Consider the following 24641-nt stretch of genomic DNA (forward strand, 5'->3'; position numbering starts at 1 on the left):
TCAGTTTCATTGTGTTTATTCTGGAAATATAATGGCTGGAAATATTGAAATATAATGGCTACACTGTGTGCAGAAATATACTGCAGACCATATGAAATCACATTTCTTCACATTTAATGGATACACTGGAAAAGAAAAATACAGATTTGGAAATGTGTAATGGTAACATTATCATAATAATTGCACAAATACTGAACTAAAAACTTTGCAGTCTAAGTTCTTAATTCTCCCCTTCTCTCTCCAAGGTGTGACAAAGATGTTCACACACTGATCTTCTACCCTTACAGCATAAAGTACAGCTCTTCAGGGTGGTGTAAAATATTTGTTACAATATTTAAAATTCAACTGATATAAATAAAATTCCACTAAATAATATTGCCTTAAATATAAAACAATATTCAAACAACCATTCATAATTACACATAAAGACATTGAATATTTCTTTGGTAACTACATTTGTCCAGCAATCCTGGTATGGCTCAACACATGGAATGATAGACAATAAAACACTTAAAACTCTAGTCAATGCATTGCATATATTTGTTTAGAGGCATACCAGGCAAAAATTGTGGGGTGTTAAAATAATTTTTTTTTTGTTTGTTTGTTATTTATGGACATCATTATTATTAGTTGCAGTTCATAAACTTTATAATGATTATATTCTTAAAAGAGGGAAAGCATTAAGTTGACATCATAGACCACAACGTGAGATTAAAGTTCAATTTTAATTTGCCATGACAAATATCAAACTATGCCTAGTAAATACACATAGGATGGTGTTCTGAATGACTAAGGTGCTGTGTTTGACAAATGAGGATTAAGAAAATTGAAATGAAATGCTAGAAAGTAAGATGGGATGTTTCATCCCCATAAATTTGCCTCTTACACCTTGCCTGGTCTCTTTAAATGCCTTGGTTCCTAGCAACCCAATTAAAGACGATAGTTTAAAACTGAGATATAAAACTTCAGAATATGATCACTGAGCTGAAGAAATAATGAAAATATCTCAGTGTCCTGAGCTACCTAATATTCCACACTTTTCCACACGTTTATAATTGAATCTTTTACACTACAGAATGTTACCACTTTGTTCCACTTCTTATGATCATATTATGCCCATTCATGTTTTATAATTCAGCAAGTTCTGTTGTCCTATCTTGCAAATTAATGCCACCTATGGAGTATTTCCATCACAGTTCTGTATGTAATCCACGGCTTTGGTTCTCCTCGTCATACTTCACCACCCACTTGGACGGCTGTTCACACGTCAGCTGACCATCTGGGCAAAACCTGCGATATGTCACGTCCTGGGAAAACCCAAGAATCTCGCGCTCCTCTTGGATACGGAATGAGAAAGTGGACACATAGGAGCCAATGAAAACCCTGCAATGAACAAGCAGATTCCACACTTTTCTAAAATATGTTGATGGAATGGCATAACCAGTCAAAAACAAAAGGCTAAGATTTACTATGATTAGAATATGTAGTAATATTTTAAAAAGTGAACCATAACTTCAGAGAATTTTTATTAAATAGCTTGTATACCACTGTGCAAAAACATGTAAAGATTCCATCACAGCTGATTGATTATAGGATTCCTGGCCAAATATGTAAAATTTTCTACATCACTATCAATGCATTACGACACTTACCTTGCGTGTGCACATATCCACTGATCTATAATAGCAATACCGCCATCTTTAAAGGACTCCAGCACCTCTTTGGTAGGAGTATATTTGACTACTTTGTAGCCCTGTAGGTACCCCTTCAACTCCTCAAACTCTGCAAATTAAAAAAAAAAAAAACATAAACGTAGTGCAACTCATTACCTCCTCAGACAAGTTTAATACATGAACCATGGAGTCCTTGTAATGACCAGACAAAATTTTCTGAACTTAGACTTGTGAAGATTCTTTTGTCTATAGCTATTTTTTTTTTTTTTTTTTAGTTTGATCTTACCATCCAATATTTCATCTGCTTGCAGTCAGATTTCATCAGGGAATGAGGTTGTGACAGGTATGACAACCTGTCACCCCCTCTGGTGTGCTATTTGGTCAGATCCCCCCAACTCCTAGTTTCTCACGTATAGTGTAGAACAGTTTCATTAGCTATGTTATTATAATAGACTTGTGAAGATTCTTTTGTCTATAGCTATTTTTTTTTTAGCACATATATTTTAGTGGCACATTTCAGCACTAGGGAAGATGACATTGAATTTCAAGTTTAGCTGTGACAAAGTTAACAGTGTCTAGGTACATATATAAATGGTTCCACAACATTATTTGGTACTTCTTTGGCATCACTTAGTGTACAATGGGGCTACTTTACTCTAAAAAACACAAAAAAGGAGCCTCACAAGACAATAACTTTAGATCTTCACCAAAATTCAAAAGAAGTATTTCTGATAGTACCGGTACTACACAACCATTTTATGACAGACATGATTCAACATTTGAAGAAGAAAGTCTGACAAAGGTAGACACTGAAATCCTCATTTTTAAGGATGAACATGATGTTCCAAGTAGAAGAGGCCTAACTGACAAAAATATTCCGGAAAAAGTTGTTCACAGAAGCCAAGAAAGCATTTCCAGGTCTTTGTCTTGGCCATCCATTGCACAAATCATAAATGGACCAGAAGTTCAATTTACCAACCAAGATGACTGCAGCACAACAACATGGAGTAGACTGCGTCTGTCTGAACCACTAGACAACAGCAGCAGATCAGGCAGCTATGCTAGTACAGCAAGTCAGACGTTTTTAAGTTTTCCACCTCTAGAAAATGTCAGAGTCAGCAGAGCATACAGCGACATTGGGCTTCTGATACACCAGACATCCTTGGATGAGGAACAAAACTTCCCAATATTTGCAACTAGAGGTAAGTTTCTTTTAATCATTTGGAAATAAAAATATGTACACTTCTTTTAATTTTTAAAAATGATTCTATCAGCCATTTTTAAAAGCAATGACTTATAAATCCTCTTCTCCAAAGCAAGGATATATGTACTAAATTAATGATAATTGTATAAATGCAAATCATAATTGCATATGTTGTTATAGATGAAGTATTTCATATTCCATACTTATTCTTTAACAATACCCAGATATGAAAAAAAAAAAAATGAAGTCATAAAAATTGAAACAGTACTGTAGTTGCTACAGAAGGAAACTTTTTTTCATGGCTGTTATATTAACTGAATACTTTTCATTAATTGTTTTCCCAGATAATGAGAGGCAGGAACCTTGTGTGACCCACAACTACATCACCGTGATAAACCATTCTGGATCCCAGACCAGTTTCCAAGTAGGAGATGGTGGCAACACAGTGTATTTTGGCAGGAATGAAACTATAAATGAACTGTTATAAAAGCAAACATGAAGCTTATTAGTGTGGTGGAAAAGAGGGATTCACGTGCAAACAATTGTAGCGGTGCAATTTCTCCGCAATCCAGAATAATGACGCTGTGATTTCTTTTTCATAAATTTAATAAGATAATGAAATATTTACGCTACTAAGTGCACCAGCTGCTAATCGTCTGCTGCGCCGCCATGCTCCTTTTTCCGCTGACGCTACCCCGGTTAATGCACACCGGCACTATATTTACCCCGTTACATGATGTATCATACCTAAATTTTCTTAACCCTTGATGTCTAAATTTTTTTATTCTTAGGTGTTCCCAGAGCAAAAAATGCCCCATGGGGATTAAATTTAATGATATATAACACCCTGTGGCTCAAATAAGTGCATTTGAAATAATAATATAACTTTGTATTTATTGGGTGTGTGTAAAAGTTGCCATCTACTTCTAGTCTATGGCAAAAACAATCATGATGCTTATATTTTGTATTTATTGGGTGTGTGTAAAAGTTGCCATCTAGTCTATGGCAAAAACAACCATGATGCTTATATTTTGTATTTATTGGGTGTGTGTAAAAGTTGCCATCTAGTCTATGGCAAAAACAACCATGATGCATATATTTTGTATTTATTGGGTGTGTCTAAAAGTTGCCATCCAGTCTATGGCAAAAACAACCATGATGCTTATATTTTGTATTTATTGTGTGTGTGTAAAAGTTGCCATCCAGTCTATGGCAAAAACAATCATGATGCTTATATTTTGTATTTATTGGGTGTGTGTAAAAGTTGCCATCTAGTCTATGGCAAAAACAACCATGATGCTTATATTTTGTATTTATTGGGTGTGTCTAAAAGTTGCCATCCAGTCTATGGCAAAAACAACCATGATGCTTATATTTTGTATTAATTGTGTGTGTGTAAAAGTTGCCATCCAGTCTATGGCAAAAACAATCATGATGCTTATATTTTGTATTTATTGGGTGTGTGTAAAAGTTGCCATCCAGTCTATGACAAAAAACAACCATGATGCTTATATTTTGTATTTATTGGGTGTGTGTAAAAGTTGCCATCTAGTCTATGGCAAAAACAACCATGATGCTTATATTTTGTATTTATTGTGTGTGTGTAAAAGTTGCCATCCAGTCTATGGCAAAAACAAACATGATGCTTATATTTTGTATTTATTGGGTGTGTGTAAAAGTTGCCATCCAGTCTATGGCAAAAACAACCATGATCAATGCTTATATTTTGTATTGATTGTGTGTGTGCAAAAGTTGCCATCCAGTCTATTGCAAAAACAAACATGATGCTTATATTTTGTATTTCAACGTTGATCCAGCCACGTTGACTCAATGTTGTATTTTGGTCAATGCCACAACCTTGCAGTTATGGATTGTTATTTAAAATATTAATTATTGAAAACGTGATACTTTGTTGATCAATACTGTAACTAAATTTATCAAAATAATAACAAAATGGTTTTAAAGTAAAAGTGACAGTTGTTTTGTGTCTTTAGTTAACTAGTGAATTTTCTTAACTTGTTATTCAGAAATACATTCCAACTAGAGGATCAGAGAGGCGATACCGCCTCCGAATATTGTACCACCAGCTGGAGTAAGCGCATTGGTATAGGCCCCCCCCCACAAAAAAAGGGACACCACCACCAGTCTTGTGCTTGACAAGCTGTAACAAGGCAGCAAAGCTGTCAAATGTACAGACAAAAAGCAGGAAATAACTATGCACAAAATAGGCTACTGTCAATTCTGATGCAAAAGTACATTATGTTAAACTGTAAATTCAACATCAAATTTTAATTATGCTCAACAGAAAATACCAATGAAAGTAAAATGTGTAACAAGCATAAGGCTTCAGGCCCATGAGAGTTCAAGTTCACACTTTGAAAATGTATAACTTCCAGAAAAAGAAGCCAATTAGACTGCTTTTCCAACTCAGGCTGCATGCCGATTTTCGAACTTGACCTCCGTTTTAGTAAGATCGATTACTCCTGAGAGTTTCACGACAACAGGCCTATCGGTTTTCCTTGAAATGTGTTTACAGTGTTGCATATATGTTGAAAAGTGAAAGAAAAAAGCATAACTTCTACAATAATGGCCCGATCATCCTGATTTTCGAACTTGACCTGCATTTTATGAATATTCATCAGCTCTTTAAATATAAAGCCCAAAAGTAAAACTGCCTTCCACTTATCGTGTTTACAATGAAAGTGCAAGGTGCCGGCAACGGCGATGACGGCGACGACAGACGCAGGTGATGGCAATATGTACAGACACATCTGTACATATTTACTGTACTGTTTGAGAACAGTAAGTGACATGGTTTTTCTTAAATGGTCATCATGGGAGCAGTGCCCAAAATAGGTTTTTTTCAAATTTTGACGCAATATTACATAATGTTTAACAGCATAATGACCTTCAATTTTTAAGAATACAATATTAGTATCATGGATATTCAGAAAATGTGACTAGCAAAGGTCTTCAGGCCCATGGAACTTCAAAGTCACAACTTGAAAATGCCAAAATGTAAACAAGACAGCACTGTTCTGAAATGTTTTTTTTCCATTTTTAACAATTTTTAACATAAAACAAAATTAACAGTTTACTGCCATTTTTATATTATCAACTAAGAAAATTGATGAGATGGGAAAAATATCAATATAACAGTGTTAAATGTCCAATTTCTTCCATTCTGAGATTCTGAACATAGTGAATGATTGAATCTGACAAACTGCAATGATGAGTTTATTTCCATTTTTGACACTTTATTACACAATACACGATAAAAAGTTTACCATCATTTTTACAAAATCAACTAACAATGTTGTAAAGATGCAGGAAATGTCAAACAAACACTTTTACGTATCTTATTAGTTTAATAATGAGACTGTTAACATGCCTAAGAATTGAATCTGAGGAAATGTGAAAAATATGCTGAAAAGTGAAAAAACCAGCATAACTTCTACAATAATGGCCCGATCATGCTGATTTTCGAACTTGACCTGCATTTTATGAATATTCATCAGCTCTGTAAATATAAAGCCAAAAAGTAAAACTGCCTTCCACTTATCGTGTTTACAAGGAAAGTGCACGGCGCCGGCATCGGCGACGGCGACGACAGACGCAGGTGATGGCAATATGTACAGACACATCTGTGTCTGTACATAAAAATGCAATCAACAAGAATTCTCAAAATATGCAAAAAAATATATAACTGAAATGGTACAATCAAAGTTCAGTTCATCGTAAGGTAGGTCAAAGGTCAATTTCAAGGTCACAGTAAATTTCCAGTTTATGACTTCCTATTTAAGTTCAATAGTAACTATGGACCTATCTCAGCCAGTTTTGGAGATAAAAGGGAACCAAAATTTGTAAAGTTCAATTCATGATGAAAAGGTCAATTTCAAGGTCACACTTAGATTGCCAGTATAAGACTTCCTATTCAAATTCAACAGTAACTATGGGCATATCTTTGCCAGTTTTGGAGATAAAAGGGAACCAAAATTTGCAAAGTTCAGTTCATGATGAAAAATAGGTCAAAGGTCAATTTTAAGGTCACAGTAAATTGCCAGTATATGACTTCCTATTCAAGTTCAATAGTAACTATGAACCTATCTGTGCTAGATTTGGAGATAAAAGGGAACAAAATTTGTAAAGTTCAATTCATGATGAAAAGTAGGTCAAAGGTCAATTTTAAGGTCACAGTAAACTGCCTCTAATGACTACATATTCAAGTTAAAAAAATCCCAATATTTGAAAAATGTTGACAGTGCATAAAATAATATTACATAATGTTTAAAGACATAAAAGCCTATGCAACTGCTTATGTGGAAATACAGAAAATCTGAAGAGCTTCAGGTGGATGGGAGTTGAAAATGCCAGTGTTTAGAAAAAAAAACACAACAACAAAAAAAAAAAAAAAAAAAAAAAAAAAAAAAATTCCAATAAAGCTGCCATTCAAACTTTAAATCTTGCTGTATTAACATGATATGAATAACCCAATGTGTTTGAGGATAATAAGGCACTGTTATTCATCTATAGCATTAATGTTAGCATTACACATTTTTTTTTTCTTTTGTAAACTTATTTGTTATATTAAACAACATTTACCTGCATAATTATCACCAATTCCTAATTATGTGACACAGTTAAGAGAGCTTAACCTATAGGACTTGAATGGGAAATCTCAACGTGTGTTTTATGTAATCTTATTTAATGGGCACTTGAAAATTAATTAGGCAAGTGATTTTATATCTCTGAATTTAGCTAGCGATTATCCCAAGGGACAATTACCACCATCCATAAACAGTAGCCCCATATAGCACTCTATAGAGCTGCATTGCTTCCAAAACAGAAAACAATCACACTGATATCCAACACAAGCTACACTTCAGTCCTATGAAACTTTTTAGTAAGTTAGAATATCATAAGTAAAATGGTCCCGGCAGCGATGTCCAAAACAGGTTTTTTTCATCTTTTATGCAATTTAACATAATGCTTAACAGCACAATGGCCATCAATTTTTAATAATAAAGTAAATGTACCATAGATATTCAAAAAATATGACAAGCAATGGTATTCAAGCCAATGGAAGTTCAAAGACTAAGTCACACCTTGAAAATGTCCATATGTGAAAATTCAGGCCTACCCAACTACCAGACTCGGCACCTAAGGATCCTGAATTAACCGGTATATGGGACCACAATACCCATTTTCAAGGTGTGTGTCAGATAGCATTTCGGAGTATCATATCCCAGAACAAATTTTGTAGCATGACTGCGGGCTCATCCACGCTCGGCTGAACAACCTTAAACTGTACTCTTACTTTAGAGTACTCTATTTTATTGTCTCTATGGGGATATATGGGGACTTTACGACATTCGGTTTGAATGTTTTAATCACTTTTGATAGGGCTTTTTTGCATTGTATTAGATTAATGTGGCAGTCTAAGGTTCATCTAGGTGGCTTTCAAATTTATGCACCCGGTTTTAAAATCATATAGCGATTTTACGACAATCGTTTACTATCCAATCAAGGTGACAGTTGAGCATGCCAGGGCTCATCCTGTCGGTGTTCTGGCTGATACTCCGAAATGCGATCTGACACACGCCTTGAAAACGGGTAGTGTAGTCCGATATACCGGTTAATTCAGGATCCTTAGGTGCCGAGTCTGGTAGTTGGGTAGGCCTGAAATTCTAATTGTAACAAAAAACTATATAATTTCCAAGAAAGTTAACCGATATAACAAGATTTCCAAATGAAGCTATAATTTAGTCCTATGCTACATTTCTGTAAGTTTGAGAAGAGTAAGTGACTTGGTTTTCCTTTAATGGTCACTATGGAGGCATTGTCTAAAATGGGGTTGTCTTCAATTTTGATGCAATATTACATAATGCTTAACAGCATAATGACCATCAATTTTTAATAAGAAAATAAAAGTATCATGGATATTCAGAAAATTTGACATGGAAAGGTCTTCAGGGCCATGGAAGTTCAGAGTCACAACTTCAAAATGCCAAAATGTACACAAGAGATAACTGTACTGAAATGAATTTCCTTTCCACTTTCAACACCTTTTTTTACATATATAAAAATAATCAATTTACTGTCGTTTTTAAATGATCAACTAAGAAAGTTAACGCTTGTGGTACAATAAACTGAATTGCTTGCAAGGTCAGCTAACACTAGGATGAATAAGTTGCTGTAAATATGATGGAGTAAACAGTTCTTGGTAACCTGTTATAGATAGACAGGTTGAGGTGACTGTGACCTTTATATATATATATATATATATATATGTATGTATTAGAAAGGATCTATATATATTAATCTAAACCTTGGAAATTTTAACTTGAAGGCCATACATTTATACCCTACATATATTTAGCCATCAAACATGTCCTACTGCTAAACACATCCATGCAAATTTCCCGCTGGGTGGGGTTGATATAACATAGTTTTCTGATGTTGATACGTTGTTATCTGAGGTTGACACAACTTTCAAATCCAACGTTTATTCAATGTCTTTTCAACGTTATGGTTCAACGTTGTTTCAACATTAAAACAACATAATTTGCCCGCTGGGTATTTTGTATTTATTGGGTGTGTGTAAAAGTTGCCATCCAGTCTATGGCAAAAACAACCATGATGTTTTAATTTAGTATTTATTTGGTGTGTGTAAAAGTTGCCATCCAGTCTATTACACAAACAACCATGAGTGAAGTATCCAACAATGTGACATAAAATTCTTAATAAAATTGACCATATTGAATTGATTTGGAATTTTTGTTTGCATGTTTGCATTATTTGGTCATATCTTTTTGCTAATTACAAGTTTTTAGTATAAGACACAGTGTTAAAATGTTGATGCTGCAATTAGGGTTATCTTGAGCCCTCTTCTCCTTATGAAAGTACATTTGGGACCACTGGGTCCCCTCAAAACAACTCATTATCAATGAAAAATGTACTCAGTTTATCAATTAATTCATTTATTAAAAATTATAATATAATCTCTTGCTTCAAATGATTCTCATATGTCAGAAAGGGACGCTGATGATGGTGATAAACATCCCAAAGGACATACCTATTAAAGATAATGAATCTGGAAACAAGAAACTAGTGGCATTTCTCAAAAACCAATTCTGACACTCAGAAACCAGAAGTTGGTTTTTTCAAACTTGTGAACTCCTGAAGATTTAATTTCGCATATAAGTCTGATTAAACATAGTTTCAATCAGGGTTTTTCCTAGGATTTGGGGTACAGTGTCTACTAATTGTAAATCTGCCATTAATAACAGATTCACATGAAGTCCAACCAAAGCTACAAAAAAAAAAAATCTGAGAGTGAGGTGGGAAGGGGGTACTTTTTAATTTATTTTATTAAAATATTCAAAATTTATTACTGAATAAAATTCAATAAAAATTGATAGAATATTCATTGTATTATACTTAAGTTATATTTATGTTAACAATTTAACTTCTTTTGGTGTTATTATGTGACCGTTTGATTTTTTTAAATATATGAATTAAATAAAATCAGTTTTAAAAAATCCCCTTTTTATTTAAATTCTCATAAATTAGTTATTACTAATTTCTCCCTTACATCAATATCACACTGGTATATGACAGCACTGTTAATTTATCAAATTCCAGCACAAAATTTTGAACTATAAATAACATAGGTGTTGCTAGAGTCATTTAAAAAATGAAACATCTTACAAAATTTCAGATTATATTTTGGCAAATAAACAACATTTCAACATGATCTTCAGTCCCAAAGATTTCACTTTCTAACTTCGAATGGTTGTGAGTACATAGCCTACAAGGTATTTGATTGACAGGCAGTATGTTGCCTTAACAACGAACTAGATATATCCAGTTCATCTGGTTCAATCTAGCTATTGTACCCATACCAGTAGTTGTGTAGTTTCTATTTAAGGAATGGTCTTTACTACTAGAGCATGTATATTTTTAACCAAATAAATATTCAGTTGTCAACCTGTTATGTGAACAAATTCTGTCTTGTGAAGTTTTGGAAGGTGCTAACTTTCATAATTTGGCGGTAAGTTTGCTCAGACATCGTTTTGGGACTACATGTGTTTTGTGCCAAATGTAGGCCACTCTTTTCAATGCCGTGTAGGAAGAGACGAAAAGACATTTTGTATGCAACAAAAAATATTTCTTTTTCAAGATTTTTGTTCCAAAGTTCTCATAAAAGATGACCTGTCCGTCGGACAGCCAACCCTGCAAATTCACCTGTCCGAACTGAATTTTTACCTGTCCCGGACAGGCGGACAGGTGCTAATGTCGAGCCCTGCTTCAACAATGAAGTCATGGGTTTAACACATGGGTACATGCAGTCTATCCTTACAGTGCACTAAAACAGGTCAGTCAGTATCAATGGCACACAGGAAGCGTCCACTGTGGAAACCAGGCTGGGCAATATGGTCTCTCTGGGCCACGCAGAGAGGGCAAAACAGTTGCACATCAGTATTTACAGCGCACATACCAAAACTATACGAAGTTCACAAACGCGCAAAATTGCTTTCTGGTTGAAATTCATGCATCCCAAAAAACTCCAGAACCACAGATTTTAAGCTAATTTGAAGTTTATGAGCCATTCAAAATTCACAGTAATCAGTGGAATGTATGATTTTAATAAATACAAAATAAAACCTTACTGTTTTATCTATTTATATACAAATATGACCTTGGCGTGCTTCTTTTATCTTTGATCAAATATTAGCCTCCTCCCATAAATACCAGAAAGTATGATGCTGGGAAATAACCTTGATGCTTACAGGGTGTCCCACTAGTGCACTGTTAATGTAACCCAAGAGTGTGAATTTCATATAGAAGTTAGCAAATCTACTGCTACAAATAACATGTCACTTGCTTTACTGACAAAGACATTATTGCCCTTTATAGAATATGTTCCAAATATACTGTTTTGCTGAAGATACATGTACATGAATTCTACAGATGAAGATGTCGATGATTTTGATTCACTCTTCCTTTGGTATAGCTCTGATTTCTTGAGTGATTGCTGCTTTTAGCTCTGGAATGGTGTGGGGGTTGTCCCTGTAGACTCCCTCCTACAGAAACCCCAAAATATAGAAATCTGGGGGATTAAGATGACCACTCAGGTTTGCATTTGTGGCCAATTTGTTGGTTGGGAAACTTGTGCCCCTGCTGAACACCGTTTGCACATCTTACACGGCTCATGAGCCCAAGTCTATGCCAGAATTTGTACAGACCCTCCAAATAGAGTTCCTTTGGGGGTATCTGAAAGATCAAGTCTACAGAAACAACCCCAACACCATCCCAGAATAATAAAAATAAAATTAATGGCGTCCATGTTCTTGGGCTACATTTATACTTGGACACCCTGTAAAGAAGGTCTTAATCAAAGATAAAATATTTTTATAGTAAGTAGGTTAAAATGATGAGCTAGTGAACAGTGCCTTATTATGAAGATAAACGGTGGTGAGAGCACTTAGTTGGTGGCACTCAAGGTGAAACTTCCCTGTTTCACACATGGATAACTACTGAACTTTTTTATATAAGCAACAGGTATTCTAGCATCAATGAACTAGCCATGGGGTTGGGTTTCTCCAAAATATCTTCCAGTAAAACATACCACATGTCTTCAGCAAGTTTCACAAGTTACCAGAAATACAATAGTGCAAGAGCTACAATGTATAAGAAACATAGTACACCACTGAAAGCATTTGGCAAAGACAGTCAACCACAGGAAGACACAGAACTACTCACCAACGAAGATGATGTCTCCAACAGAAGATACCTAACAGGCAAAAACAACCAAAGAAAGGCCAAAATCAGTAGATACCTAGATAAGGGCGGAATTGCCAGATATTTGAGTTGTCCGAACATCGCAACAAGTCCGTCTTCTAACAAAAACGAACCAGGATTTGCCATGCAAGGTGACTTCACTAGACCATCACTGCAGTCTTCTTTTACTTGCAGCCCATCAGATCTTAAAGGTGCCAAATCATGCTTGTTGAAGCAAGGTAAGCTTCTTTTAATCGATTAATAATAACACAAAAAAAGAACACTTCCTCAGTTACATTTTATCATCCATTTTAATAAACAATGACTACCTCAATGAAAGCAAGCAGACAAAATTAATGCTTATTGCATAAGTACATCTATAATTGCTTTCAAAATTATAGGTCCTTATAGATGATGTGTTGGTTATTCTTCTCCCCTTTGAAAACATTTGATACTCCACACCTAATCTTTAACAAAACCTAGTTAAGGGAAATAAAAGATAACAGAATACAGAAAAAATGCAGTTGTATACTAAAACAATTGAAACAATAGTTGCTACAGAATGTAACTCTTATAATTTTATTGAATACTTCTTGATTGTTTTTCCAGATAATACCAGCAAAAAGGAGGGTAATGTGATCAATGTGTACCATTATTACAATATCCTACCTGGATCCCATGTCAATCTCCAAGTAGGAAATGGAAACAGTATCAATTTGAACAAGGATGAAACTACAGATGAACAAACCTAGCCGAGGATACATACATATCATTTAACAGACTGTAAAAGAATATCAAGTACAGGGGCGGATCCAGAGATATTTTCTGACAGTCTTCCAAATTATTTTTGTTAATCCATCCTCCATTTTTGACCGTCTTCCGACAGAAAATATTAGATACCCGTCAATGTAAACTTTAAAATCTGACCGTCTTCCGGAAGACCCAGAAGACGGCCTAAATCCGCCCCTGAAGTACTGTACTATACTGCACTAGTAGCTGGGGTAGCACTTGCAATTTTTTTTTTGCTAAGCCAAATCACCACATTTTTGTCAATTTCTTATCAAAATGGTTAGAATTTGGCTAAAACAAGTCAAATCAGGCCCTTTTTCTTTAGCCAATTTAAGTCAGTTTTAGCATTTGGCTAAATTGGCGAGTGTTAGCGCTACCCCAGAGTAGAGTGATGGGCTGGTCCCTCACCAGAGTGAGATGAAATGAGCTGTCATTTCATTTATTAACACAAAATGATCATGGACATCTGACATACTTACTGATGGCAAAGAGGCTCCATTTTCATCTCCGTCTGTCTATCAATTTGTTTTTTCATTTGTCATCAGACTAAATCAAAAAGTTTTGGATGGATCTGATAAAATATTCAGGATAGGTTATCATTGGCTAACTTGCACCACATTCACAACCAGAGTTGACCAGTGGACTGAATATGGCCGATGCACTTGAAAGCTTGCCATGTAATCACCATGGGAAATCTATTCAGTGTACATTAGTGGATTATGCGACAAGCTTTCAAGGCAGACCACCATATCTGATCCACAGATCTGTTACACCCCATTTCCATAGATTAGATCGAGCTACTTTAGATCGACCTAACTCCCTGGGGTTCACGCTAAATAGCTGTCAGCCGGGCGGACACGAAAGTTAATTACCCCCTTACAGCTTGTAGTAGGCGGGACGGACATTTAAGTCGGATTATCTGAAAGTAATCTAGTGAGACTCCCTGCGGGGATAGATCGATCTAAAATCTATGGGAATAGAGCCTTAGTCCATGGATAACCTTCTTCTGAATGCACCCTTAAAAAGTGATTAGGATTTGGCGGTGACCTTTCATCCACATCATCTGGACCTAAGAACCTTTAAACGTTTCTTCACGCTAGCAAGATACACAAGGCCAATGACTTTGACCTTGTGCAATGTCCTCTCAATTCCACAATTTATCTTAGGATCTTTGGCATTGGTCTGTGCTCTTTAAGTACTTTTCTAGTTTACAAACTCATAATGACAAGATTTTATGTAATACTCATGTGCCTGACACTTGTTCTTTGCAGAGAATTGGGTGGATTTTTGTATTCATGTGATTAGAAATACAAATTCTGGACCTTCCTGTTGTGAAGCTTAAACTTATGGAAGCCCTCCCCCCCCCCCAAAAAAAAAAAAAAAAAAAAAAACATCTGATCCATGTACTCATACAAGATATGTTAAGATATGATACCACAACTAAATGTTAACTTATGACGGCCCTGTGTTAAGTCTACTATAACCTTCTATGCACATATTCTACATATATCCACATACATAAGGCACTCTGCACAGGATATCATATACCCAATTCAATGAATTTTCCTGATAATAAAAAAGCAATACTCTTCCTGACCAAGCATTGCTCAGCCAGTCCAATGTTTTATTCCATTAACATTAAGGAACCCATATAGTTCTAAATTACTGGTCAGTTATTAAGAATCACAGCTTCCTCCCTTGACTGAGCATGGTGTAGTTTTGATTTCATAACACAAGAAAATGGTTCAGATTTTACGGGATTTAGCATCTTTAAGGTTTGAATTAGGAGATGTAAGAAGCTCCTCAGAAAATGAATATGACTGGAGAATTTCCAAATGCATGTAGAGTACTTTTAAGAAGAGATCATTATGATAGGTAATGTAATCTAAGCGCAATTTTTAATGTCCCATTCACGCCACATATCTATTTGTATGATATGCAGTTAACTGTTTGTTTGATTACGCTATCCCTACATTGTGTTCCCCAACTTCTCATATAAGTCATTCATACAAATGTACAGAGCAACTTTTACACCATTCAACTGACTAAGTTTATTGAATAACAAAAGTATTGCATGTTTCTGGGAAAAGAAAAATATTGTATTAATTGGTCTTTCTCTCATGAAATGTATGCTCAAAACTGAATGGAAAGACTACTGTGTTTTGAGAATCAGTTTAATTTAAAAGATGTTGCAATTATTTCTTGATGTTGTATTAAGAACATGTAGAAAATAAAGGGAACTCTACCAAAGAGTTATAATTACCACCAAATACGGGCAAATATTACAGTGGGCAATGAAAAAATGTAACTAGCAGACCCATGGGAATTCAAAGTTACATCTGGCATAGGCCATCTTCAAGATAAAAAATAATTAGGCAAGTTTTCAAACTCCAACAGCATTACTGTATTTTAGTCCTAAAATAATTCTTGCAAGACGATGAAAATGGCACTGACAGACACAAGTGTTGGCTATGTATTGAGACACTATGTATCTGTCATAAGGAGAGTGGGGAAAACCTCACATCATTAAAACCATAATGGCTGTTCCTTCCTGTGCCAGAGATATCATTCAGGTTAATGCCAAACCCAAACTTCATTTAAACAAGAGAGACCTTTTCTTATGATTATTCCTATGGTGACAGGTTAAGTAAATAAAACAGTAGAAGTATTCCAGACACGATAGGAACAACAGATTCCTCTTGACCTGACAGATAAGAAGATTGGCTGCAATCTAACCAGACATCTAAGCTAAAAAATATATCTAGACACTTTACAACAAAGCAGCAAAGTTGCCCAATGTACAAACATGAAGCAGAAGCTAATGACAGCGCACAAAAAAAGGATTTTTGTCAATTTTGATGCAATATGTGTCTGTATATAATAATGTGTCAAGCAGTTCAAACAAGATTAATAATTAATTACAAAGAAACATCATTTTGGTTAATTTGATTAAAACTCAGCAATAAAAAACCTTTGTAAAAATATGAATTGTTCAAGTCATTGTTAAACATCCATCTTACTGGAAGTATATTGCATTTTGCCCATTAATTACCCAGTGCCACTCAAGATAAGCCACAATCAATGCTTAACATATGTTTCGAACAAGTTTTTTCCTCCTTTTAAAATATTATTTTACTGTGTGTAAACTTTGATTACCTGATATTCAAATATACAACTTCATAATTTCCATGTACTTAATCCCCCCCTCCCCCCAACAACCCTCTCCATGACAGGCTTCACTATATATATATATATATATATATGTCATATTGTTCACAAAAGCAGATAAATTTATAATTTGACATGTGATGTTAAAATCAAACAAACACACAATTTATCTTTTAGAAATTGAGAAACTGGTCTGATCTGGTCTGATCTGTTCCTGGCATTCCTACTGCAAAAAACATGCTTATGAAGAGGGTCCCATTGTGGGGAGTGTCACAGGAATGGGGTTGTTCAAGGAACATGCTAAATAATATCAGTGTTTCATGTATCTTGGTAAATAAAAAGGGGCTTTCACAAGTAATAAAAATACCCTACAAGAACCTCTATGAAGCTCTGTCTTTCACTGCCATATATGTAACTGTACGCTCCTAAAAGCTGATAGGGATGATGTCATTTTTATTGTTGACAAATCAGTTTTCCATGTTGGTGAACAAGTCACTTGTTCGTCAGATTTTGATATTTGGTATGTAGACAAAAACATGAATCATTTCACGTAAACAAGCCTATGGCCAGCAACTTCAAAGGGAGTTGTGTGGTATAAAAAAAGTGGAGCTTAAACCTAAGTGTACCAAACCCTTTCCCCTTCAAATTTCCCCCCCCCCTCCCCCCAAGCTATGGGCCTGATGGATCTTTCAGCAGCAGCCAGTCTGCTAAATTAGCAAAAACTGCACGTCTACACTGAGGCATAACTTTATCGGTATACTAAAATTCACAACCTCGTTAAGCATACCTTTTTTTTTTCAAGGTTCTCTTTCATGTCAATTTGTGAATTATCATATATTATTAATTATTTTGATAATTAACTTCATTATTGTTGTCATTGTGGAGGATAATTTTCTATAATAAAAAGTAATATTCCTAGATTTTGTTGATGTTATTTCTAATCTTGCACTATAAGGATATAAAAAATGAGATTTTAGTAAACAGTTTTCACAAGGTAAAGGATATTAGATGGTCATTTAATAAACAGGTGCTAAAAATATTTAATTTTCCAAAAGTTTCTCACCTTCTTTTGGAGCATCTGTGGCCACAAAGACAGCCTTCAGTTTGTGTTTCTCCAGCCCAGACTTTATCTGTTCTGCTGCATACAACAGACTGGGGACTTCTTCTTTGTGGGCATACAGGTAATCTCTCCGCCTCAGGTGAATACTCAGGTATGGCCCTCCCAGCGCGTCACCATGCTTTCTCTGGAACAAACACAGAGACGATATTAAAAAAAAAACAAAAAAAAAACAATAAGATGGTAATGAAGGGAAACTGATATTCTTAAAGGGATAATAACTCTTCGTTTCGGCCAAAAAATGAATTTTCCTAGAGTAAACATCAATTTTCCCACACTTACAAATGGTTAATGAATCCATTTTTACATTCAAAGTTAGTCCCTGGTTTTTTCTAAAAAGTTTGTTTTTTTGTCAAAATCACTTAAGAGATTTTAACAGAGTATAGCCATCAATGGAGGTCACGTGGTCTAAAGACAAGCTCAGATATCAGAATAATAGCTATAACTGCCATTTTTGTGGTAAAACAGAATATATTATATTTCTATGAGTTATTCACAATGTTTTTATTGTGAAATAAAGATCTCATACAAAGAGTTATTATCCCTTTAAATGATTTTTGGTACTAAAATAATTATATATGTCTTGGTTAAATAAATTCTTAATGTATCTTATCTTATCTTAGCAAGTGACCCACCCAAAGTCTGTCCCAATTCCAGGCATTTATTCCTAGAGTTATCATATTATAACATGACATCTTTTACATATTATAACCATACAGGTACTGTGAATAATGCCCCATCTTCCATGTGCAAGTTTTAGTATCCACATTTCTCACTAGTGGAGCCACCTTACAGTAATATAGCAATATGTGACACTTCCAAAGTCTCTCCCCATTCAGGGCATTCATTCATTCTTCATACCATCACATGATTATATGATGTATTTCATTACTATCATAACACATTATAACTATGATTCAGTAAATCATCTTGGTCAAATATACATTGATATCCACAACACACTATACAAGAAGGTTGAACTCCCAAGACTGGAAGTATGTTGAGTATATATTGATAATTCTGCCATATTTTCTCTTTCACACACAGTACACATTTATATGTGCACCCAGTTACTACACATCTTGGCTTTCTTTGTCACAAATGTCCACATGAAACATAGTGCTGAGATTACTCATGGCCCGGATGTGTGTGCATTGAAAGCTTCATTAAATTGGGACATAAGCGTACTGTGTGTAAAAGAGACAGAACACCAAAATCATCAATCTACTCAACATACCTTGTTCTTAGGAGTTCGGCCCCTTGTTAAAACTATACAGATACCCTCATCTTGGTCCAGTCCTCCAGCAGGACTGTCCTGTCCTTCTCGTCCGTAGAGTCCAGCTCCTGTTCTCGGAACTTGTCAGCTATATCACGCAACTGTTTGGAAAACCTCATACTGCGACGAGCCTAAAACATGAAAACATGTCACTTAAGTTTTAAAAAATCAGGATTGAAAAGCTATATAAATACTTTGGTTGCTTTTGTTATTTAAAAAGCACCTTTCCATATGACATTTCTTAATTTCCTTAAAAGAGAATTATTCTAAAAAGTATTCATATAAACAGATGTTGTTTTCATATTATTTGTCCAAAATGTGCAAAGAATGTTTTTTTTTTACTTAAAACTATTTCAGAAGACATCATAAGTGCTGTCAGAGATTTGTGCTTACATTCATATGAAGTTGGTTAAGCAAAGGTATACATTAAAAGATTTGTGCTACATATTTCAGTAAAAAAAGTTCCAAATATAATATACTCTAAAGCTAAAAATAGAAGCTTAGAAGTGCAGTGCCAAACAATGGTAAGAAGGCCAACAGTTGACCCCCTCCCTTTAGACATGTTAAATATCCCCACTGTAAGCCACTCATTCAAATAGCAGTGCAAGACAAATACCTTAAAGTCAGCTTTTAGTAGTTGGCTATCAAAGTTAGCAGCATCAACAAAGTCCAAAAACCCCAGTAGTGTTGTGCAACAGGCCCCAGGGTAAATTAGCCCTGGTTCACTAAAATAGGACTACTGTGCCTTTCTCTCAAAGAGTAAGAAATGGTTGATATTCTACGATAGATATTTGCTATATTTCAATGGACTACTTCAGATTTTCCCAGAAACAACGTAGACACATATTTATTTCATTACATTAGACCATCTATCAACTAATGCTTTCCTGTGAGGCTGCCCCCCCCCCCCCCCCACCCCCGCCACCTAGGTCAACTTACTGTCCACCACTCAATACTCCACTCACTATAAGCACCATGGATTAACTCCTCTGCCCGGTCAAGCATAACTGACCTGCACCCAAAGTGAAAGTGAAAGTGAAACCCAAAAATGAAAGTGTCTCAAATGAAAAAAAAACATATAAATATATGAGGAAGATAAGAACAAAATATGCTGGGCTTCTGCTAGTGCAATATTTTTTTTTTCAAACAAATAATTAATCTTTGCCATAATTATTATATATAATTATTATAATTATTATTTCATCAGGTTCCTCTTCATCCAATAATAGTTGTTTTGTCTGAAATATTTAACTTTAACATAAAAATTAATTTTCACTATACTAGAAAAGACCCAGCAATTTAAATCATGCTTGAAATAAAACAAAAGAAATAAAGATGGTTTTAAAAACTTATTAATTGGGTAATTTGGCACATTTTGCACTAAGATATTGTTTGGGTGGGTGCAGATGTTAGCATGCTGTAAGTCTGTCTAAGCAGTCAGTACAAGCTTTTACATTAGGATCAGGTTATCATGCAGCACTAGTGTATGAAACAAGAACACATACCAGGTCTATAAACCATTAGTATTTGTCAGTACTTGAAGAACCCAGATGTAGCCAACACTAGACAGTGCTGAATCAGTCTTCCCTTTACAACAATATTTTGCATAAACATTTTGAGAAGCCAAAAATTAAAGGTGCCTTGACACAAACAATTTCTTTGAAAATTGGTAAAAACCTACCTAGCACAAGATATTTCTTATGAACCCCCCCCCCCTTCCTTTTCCTGCCTTTCTCAACTGATCAAAGTTTTAGATGGATTATGGAGAAAAGAGGGCTGGGGAGGGGGGGTCAGAAGGAAAGTAACCAAAAACTAGACTCACATTCCAGAACCAAGGGCTCCACCTGTCCCACTGGCCGTGAATGATTGTTTGTGCCATAGGAAACATCACAGACCTTCGTAAGAACCAACATCAAAACAGAAGATATAAAATAACACAATACAGTAACAGATATATACTTGTGATAAATAAATATGATGCACCCTGCCCCAAAGAACTTTTAAAAAATGGAATACAACTTTCACATCCAAATATTTCCATCATAAACATATTGTATAATAATTGCTTGTGTTAATAAAGCAATATTTCAAGGTAAATCCTTGACTGATAATAGTTTTGCAAAGCTGACCCCAGTTCTCCAGGCATATATCTTATCTCATATCATATCAAACAAGTGGCATGTGGCAACTGCTAATTGTGTTAGATGTGACAGACACTGATTTTGTTAGATGTGACAGATACTGATTGTGTTACGTGTGGCAGACACTGGTTGTGTTAGATGTGACAGAAGCATTGTCACCATATAAAGGCCTAAGAAAAGATGGGATTTCAAGCCAGACATCTTTTTATCTTTGTAAATCTATCCTATTCTCACACACTAGAGGAGCACGCACAACCAAGCTGAGATGCTAGATGAGATGTTAGAAATAACTGTCCACATTCTCCAGGTAATACTGGCAACTGTGAGTACAGTGAGAAAGTTAGAAGACAGTCTGTTAGGTGTGCTGGAGAAGACAGTGTGTTAGGTGTGCTGGAGAAGACAGTGTGTTAGGTGTGCTCAACCAGGAAACAGTGATTTGGTGTGTACAGACACAGACTTAACTTTACAAAGATGACCAATTTGACATCATCAACTAAGAGTTAAAGTGTCTAAGGCACAACATTGGAGTTATTGTTATCTGCCCCCTCCCCCCCCCATATCTCAGTAAGATTCTGAGTGAATACCCTCAGCTATGACCACAGTGTACTGCAGTGTACGAGCAGGCAGCTGTAATACTCTGGTTTCATACTGGCCATGCACTTTGTACTTTCACAAAACAAATAAAAACTATTAGCCAATCAATTTTTAGCAAAACAAAGTCAAAATGACAGAACTATAAAAATATCCCAATTTCAAAAGCCCAAGAACTTTATGTTCAGCATTTGTCTACAATGCCCCCAGTGTGCCTAGACAAGGACAGGGTGGACCGACATGGCAAGACAAACTGTTGTGCTAGTAACACTTACATCCCAATACCATTTGTTAGCAAAGAAGTCATGTTGTAAGTGTTCTGCCCTAAGCAAGCAGACAGACCTAAGATAGAAGATGTCAGGTGTTAGTCCAGGTAACAAGTAACAGGTAACATGGATGATGTATGCTGTGTGTGGACCGATTATTACAGGAACATATCAGAATATGTTTGTCATTAAACGTCAAAACTATGTACATGGCAAACAGGGTTACAGAAAATAGAAAGTAAAGCACAAGCACAACCACCATCTTTATTTATTTATTTATTTATTTATTTATTTATTTATTTATCTTTTTTTTTCTTTTTTTTGCAAAATCTCAATATTTTTTTATAAAATGGAAGAATTTTTTTCATTCCAACAAGCCATAATAAATTTCAAGAGACGTATATCTGTGCTAGCAACAGCCCAGTTTTAGATAAAAAAATGTGAAACTTATCAACACAGACTACATTACTAGAATAATGGACAACTTCATCAATTCCAAAGAATAAAATATAACTAAAAATTGAGACAAGATTACATATAAGCAAAGTTTCAGTTTCAGCAAAGCTTTAACTCTAACCTAATGTCCCAAACATCCAAAACATTCATCTGACAAAAATCCAGTTCACTGACCTTGCTGTGATGTTGTGCATCAGAAACGGTTTCATGGAGCTGGCCTGAGCCTGCACTGACAAACACTGGAGTTTTTTGGCCTTGGTCTCCTCATATCCCCAGAACCAGCCTCTCCAGGCACCTTCTTCATCCTGATGTAAATACATACATGTATAACAGTTAGTATATATCAGTGATAATCTCAGTGCAATGAAATGTGCCTTCACAGACTAACATTTCAGCTTTCACGTCCTTGTTAACCTAGAAACTGCATCTTCAACATAAAAGATCAATAGCTTTATATTAATTACACAAGGGAAATTATTGGCCCAAGGTTCTTTTAATCATTAATTGCGGCAAATGTAAGTTTATGCTGAGTGGCTAACATAAATGAAATGATAAGTTAACCATAATCCTCAAAGGATAGTAAAAATATATTACTTTGAAATATACATTAGTGAGAAATAGAGTTACAACTGCAAATTACTGGCTACACATTATTTACAAATTTTTTTTAAGTCAAATCTTTCATTAATTAACATTTTCTTTAACCACAATTATTTATTCTACAACCATTGCAGGAGCTTAAAATGTTAGTTATAGTATATATAAACCATGTACCAATTAAGTGTCTTTAGCCAAAATTATTTATTCTACAACCATTGCAAAAGTTTGAAATGTTTGATAGGAACCATGTCTTCAGTGCAAACCTTATGATAATAGTTCTGGTCCAGGCAGTCACGGATGTCCATTCTTTCTTCCCACTTTCCATCTTTCCATCCCTCCTTGTATCTCTGCAGGTAATACACCTCCTCAATAACAGCTCCTCCAGACACTGAAAAAATTAGACATGGTTTGTTTAACACTGATCACAACTACAAACCCTGATAGGGTAAATGTTTTCAACCACATATATTCTTCTTTTACTACAGATAATTCTACTTTAAAATAGCTGAGTATTTTTATTTTTACTTTGCCAATTCAGCATTGAAAGTTTAAAATTTGCTTAAAAAAAAAGTTTAGTTTAGTTTTGAGGCTAAGAACATCATCCCTGCCAAATTTATCCCAGAATATGTCAAAAACTTTCTGGTCAAATACTAAAATGCAGCACTCTACTTTTAATAAAATCCTTATACTCCATCACGGGGACGTGTCTCCCGAGGCTCTCCAGGTCAAAGAAGGTCCCCCAGGGCACCTTGATCTGATCAATGTTAGACTTCCAATGATAGAGCCTCCCCCAGGGGGGAAGTACCAGGGTCCACGGCTCATCTTCATTGAGGAATTTAACAAGGTTTGCCACACGAATATACACATCTCGACGCAGATTAAATCCCTCTCCTGGGTTAACATCGTACAGGAGAAACCTAGAAACAATACAAACAAGACGAATATTGAAAAATCTAAAACCATCAGTTCAAATGTATCACACAAAAGATGTTTTAATGTAACAAGTCTTTCTCTTACCCAGAAACAATGTCATCGGATGACATGTTCAACTGATATTTTAAATAATTTCTTAAATTCAAATACTTATGTATTCCCTAAACTTTTACTTAAAATGGCTTTATTATTTAAGAGTTATAGGTATCATAGCTAATATTTTGAATTAATTAACTACAAGCACAATGTTAGTGTGCCAGCGTCAAGCGGCTCACACCCCCAGATCTTCATTACCTCATTGGCTTAGCAGAACCAAAAGCAGTTGTATCTTTGCCATCTGCACTATATACAATTCCATCGGCGTCTTCGCGTTGTAACGAGGTCCTTGTCACACATAAACAGACAAAAAGTCCTAAGACCCGTTTTAAAGCTGCCACGTCCACCGCCATGTTGATAATCATCACAGGGTCCTGTTCACCGAGTTCAGGGAATATTGATTAGATCATCTGTCACAGAGAAATAATTACCTTTTGTTGTTGAATTATTAATAACCCTCATATAACTTTACATTAAACTAATATGTGCATACCATTCCTATACCGCACGATATCTTGTCGTAAAAAAATATACCTGTGTTATTTACT

At 35.2% G+C, this 24641-nt stretch overlaps 2 protein-coding genes across 3 annotated transcripts; one reads left to right on the forward strand and one right to left on the reverse strand.

Annotated features, from left to right (window-relative positions):
* LOC106163043 (GDP-fucose protein O-fucosyltransferase 2) lies at positions 1 to 24632 on the reverse strand. Of its 2 annotated transcripts, none has more exons than XM_013540513.3 (9): positions 24292 to 24632; positions 23734 to 23981; positions 23328 to 23452; positions 22639 to 22769; positions 19950 to 20022; positions 19016 to 19141; positions 17681 to 17861; positions 1653 to 1782; positions 1 to 1383 (listed from the first exon to the last, which is right to left on the reverse strand). In XM_013540513.3, the coding sequence occupies exons 1-9, from the start codon at positions 24456 to 24458 to the stop codon at positions 1191 to 1193; spliced, it is 1374 nt and encodes a 457-aa protein (XP_013395967.3). In that variant the 5' UTR covers positions 24459 to 24632; the 3' UTR covers positions 1 to 1190. The 2 variants fall into 2 exon arrangements, with proteins under 2 accessions (XP_013395967.3, XP_013395968.3); XM_013540514.3 differs by lacking the exon at positions 19950 to 20022 and adding an exon at positions 20833 to 20905.
* Positions 12301 to 14775, forward strand: LOC147760571 (uncharacterized). The gene is made up of 2 exons (XM_087017589.1): positions 12301 to 12899; positions 13270 to 14775. The coding sequence occupies exons 1-2, from the start codon at positions 12467 to 12469 to the stop codon at positions 13410 to 13412; spliced, it is 576 nt and encodes a 191-aa protein (XP_086873715.1). The 5' UTR covers positions 12301 to 12466; the 3' UTR covers positions 13413 to 14775.
* Positions 24633 to 24641: the final 9 nt, after the last annotated feature.

This window comes from Lingula anatina, chromosome 7 (assembly GCF_051362555.1).
Source record: "Lingula anatina isolate TDL-2025a chromosome 7, LinAna3.0, whole genome shotgun sequence".
Lineage (NCBI taxonomy): Eukaryota > Metazoa > Brachiopoda > Lingulata > Lingulida > Lingulidae > Lingula > Lingula anatina.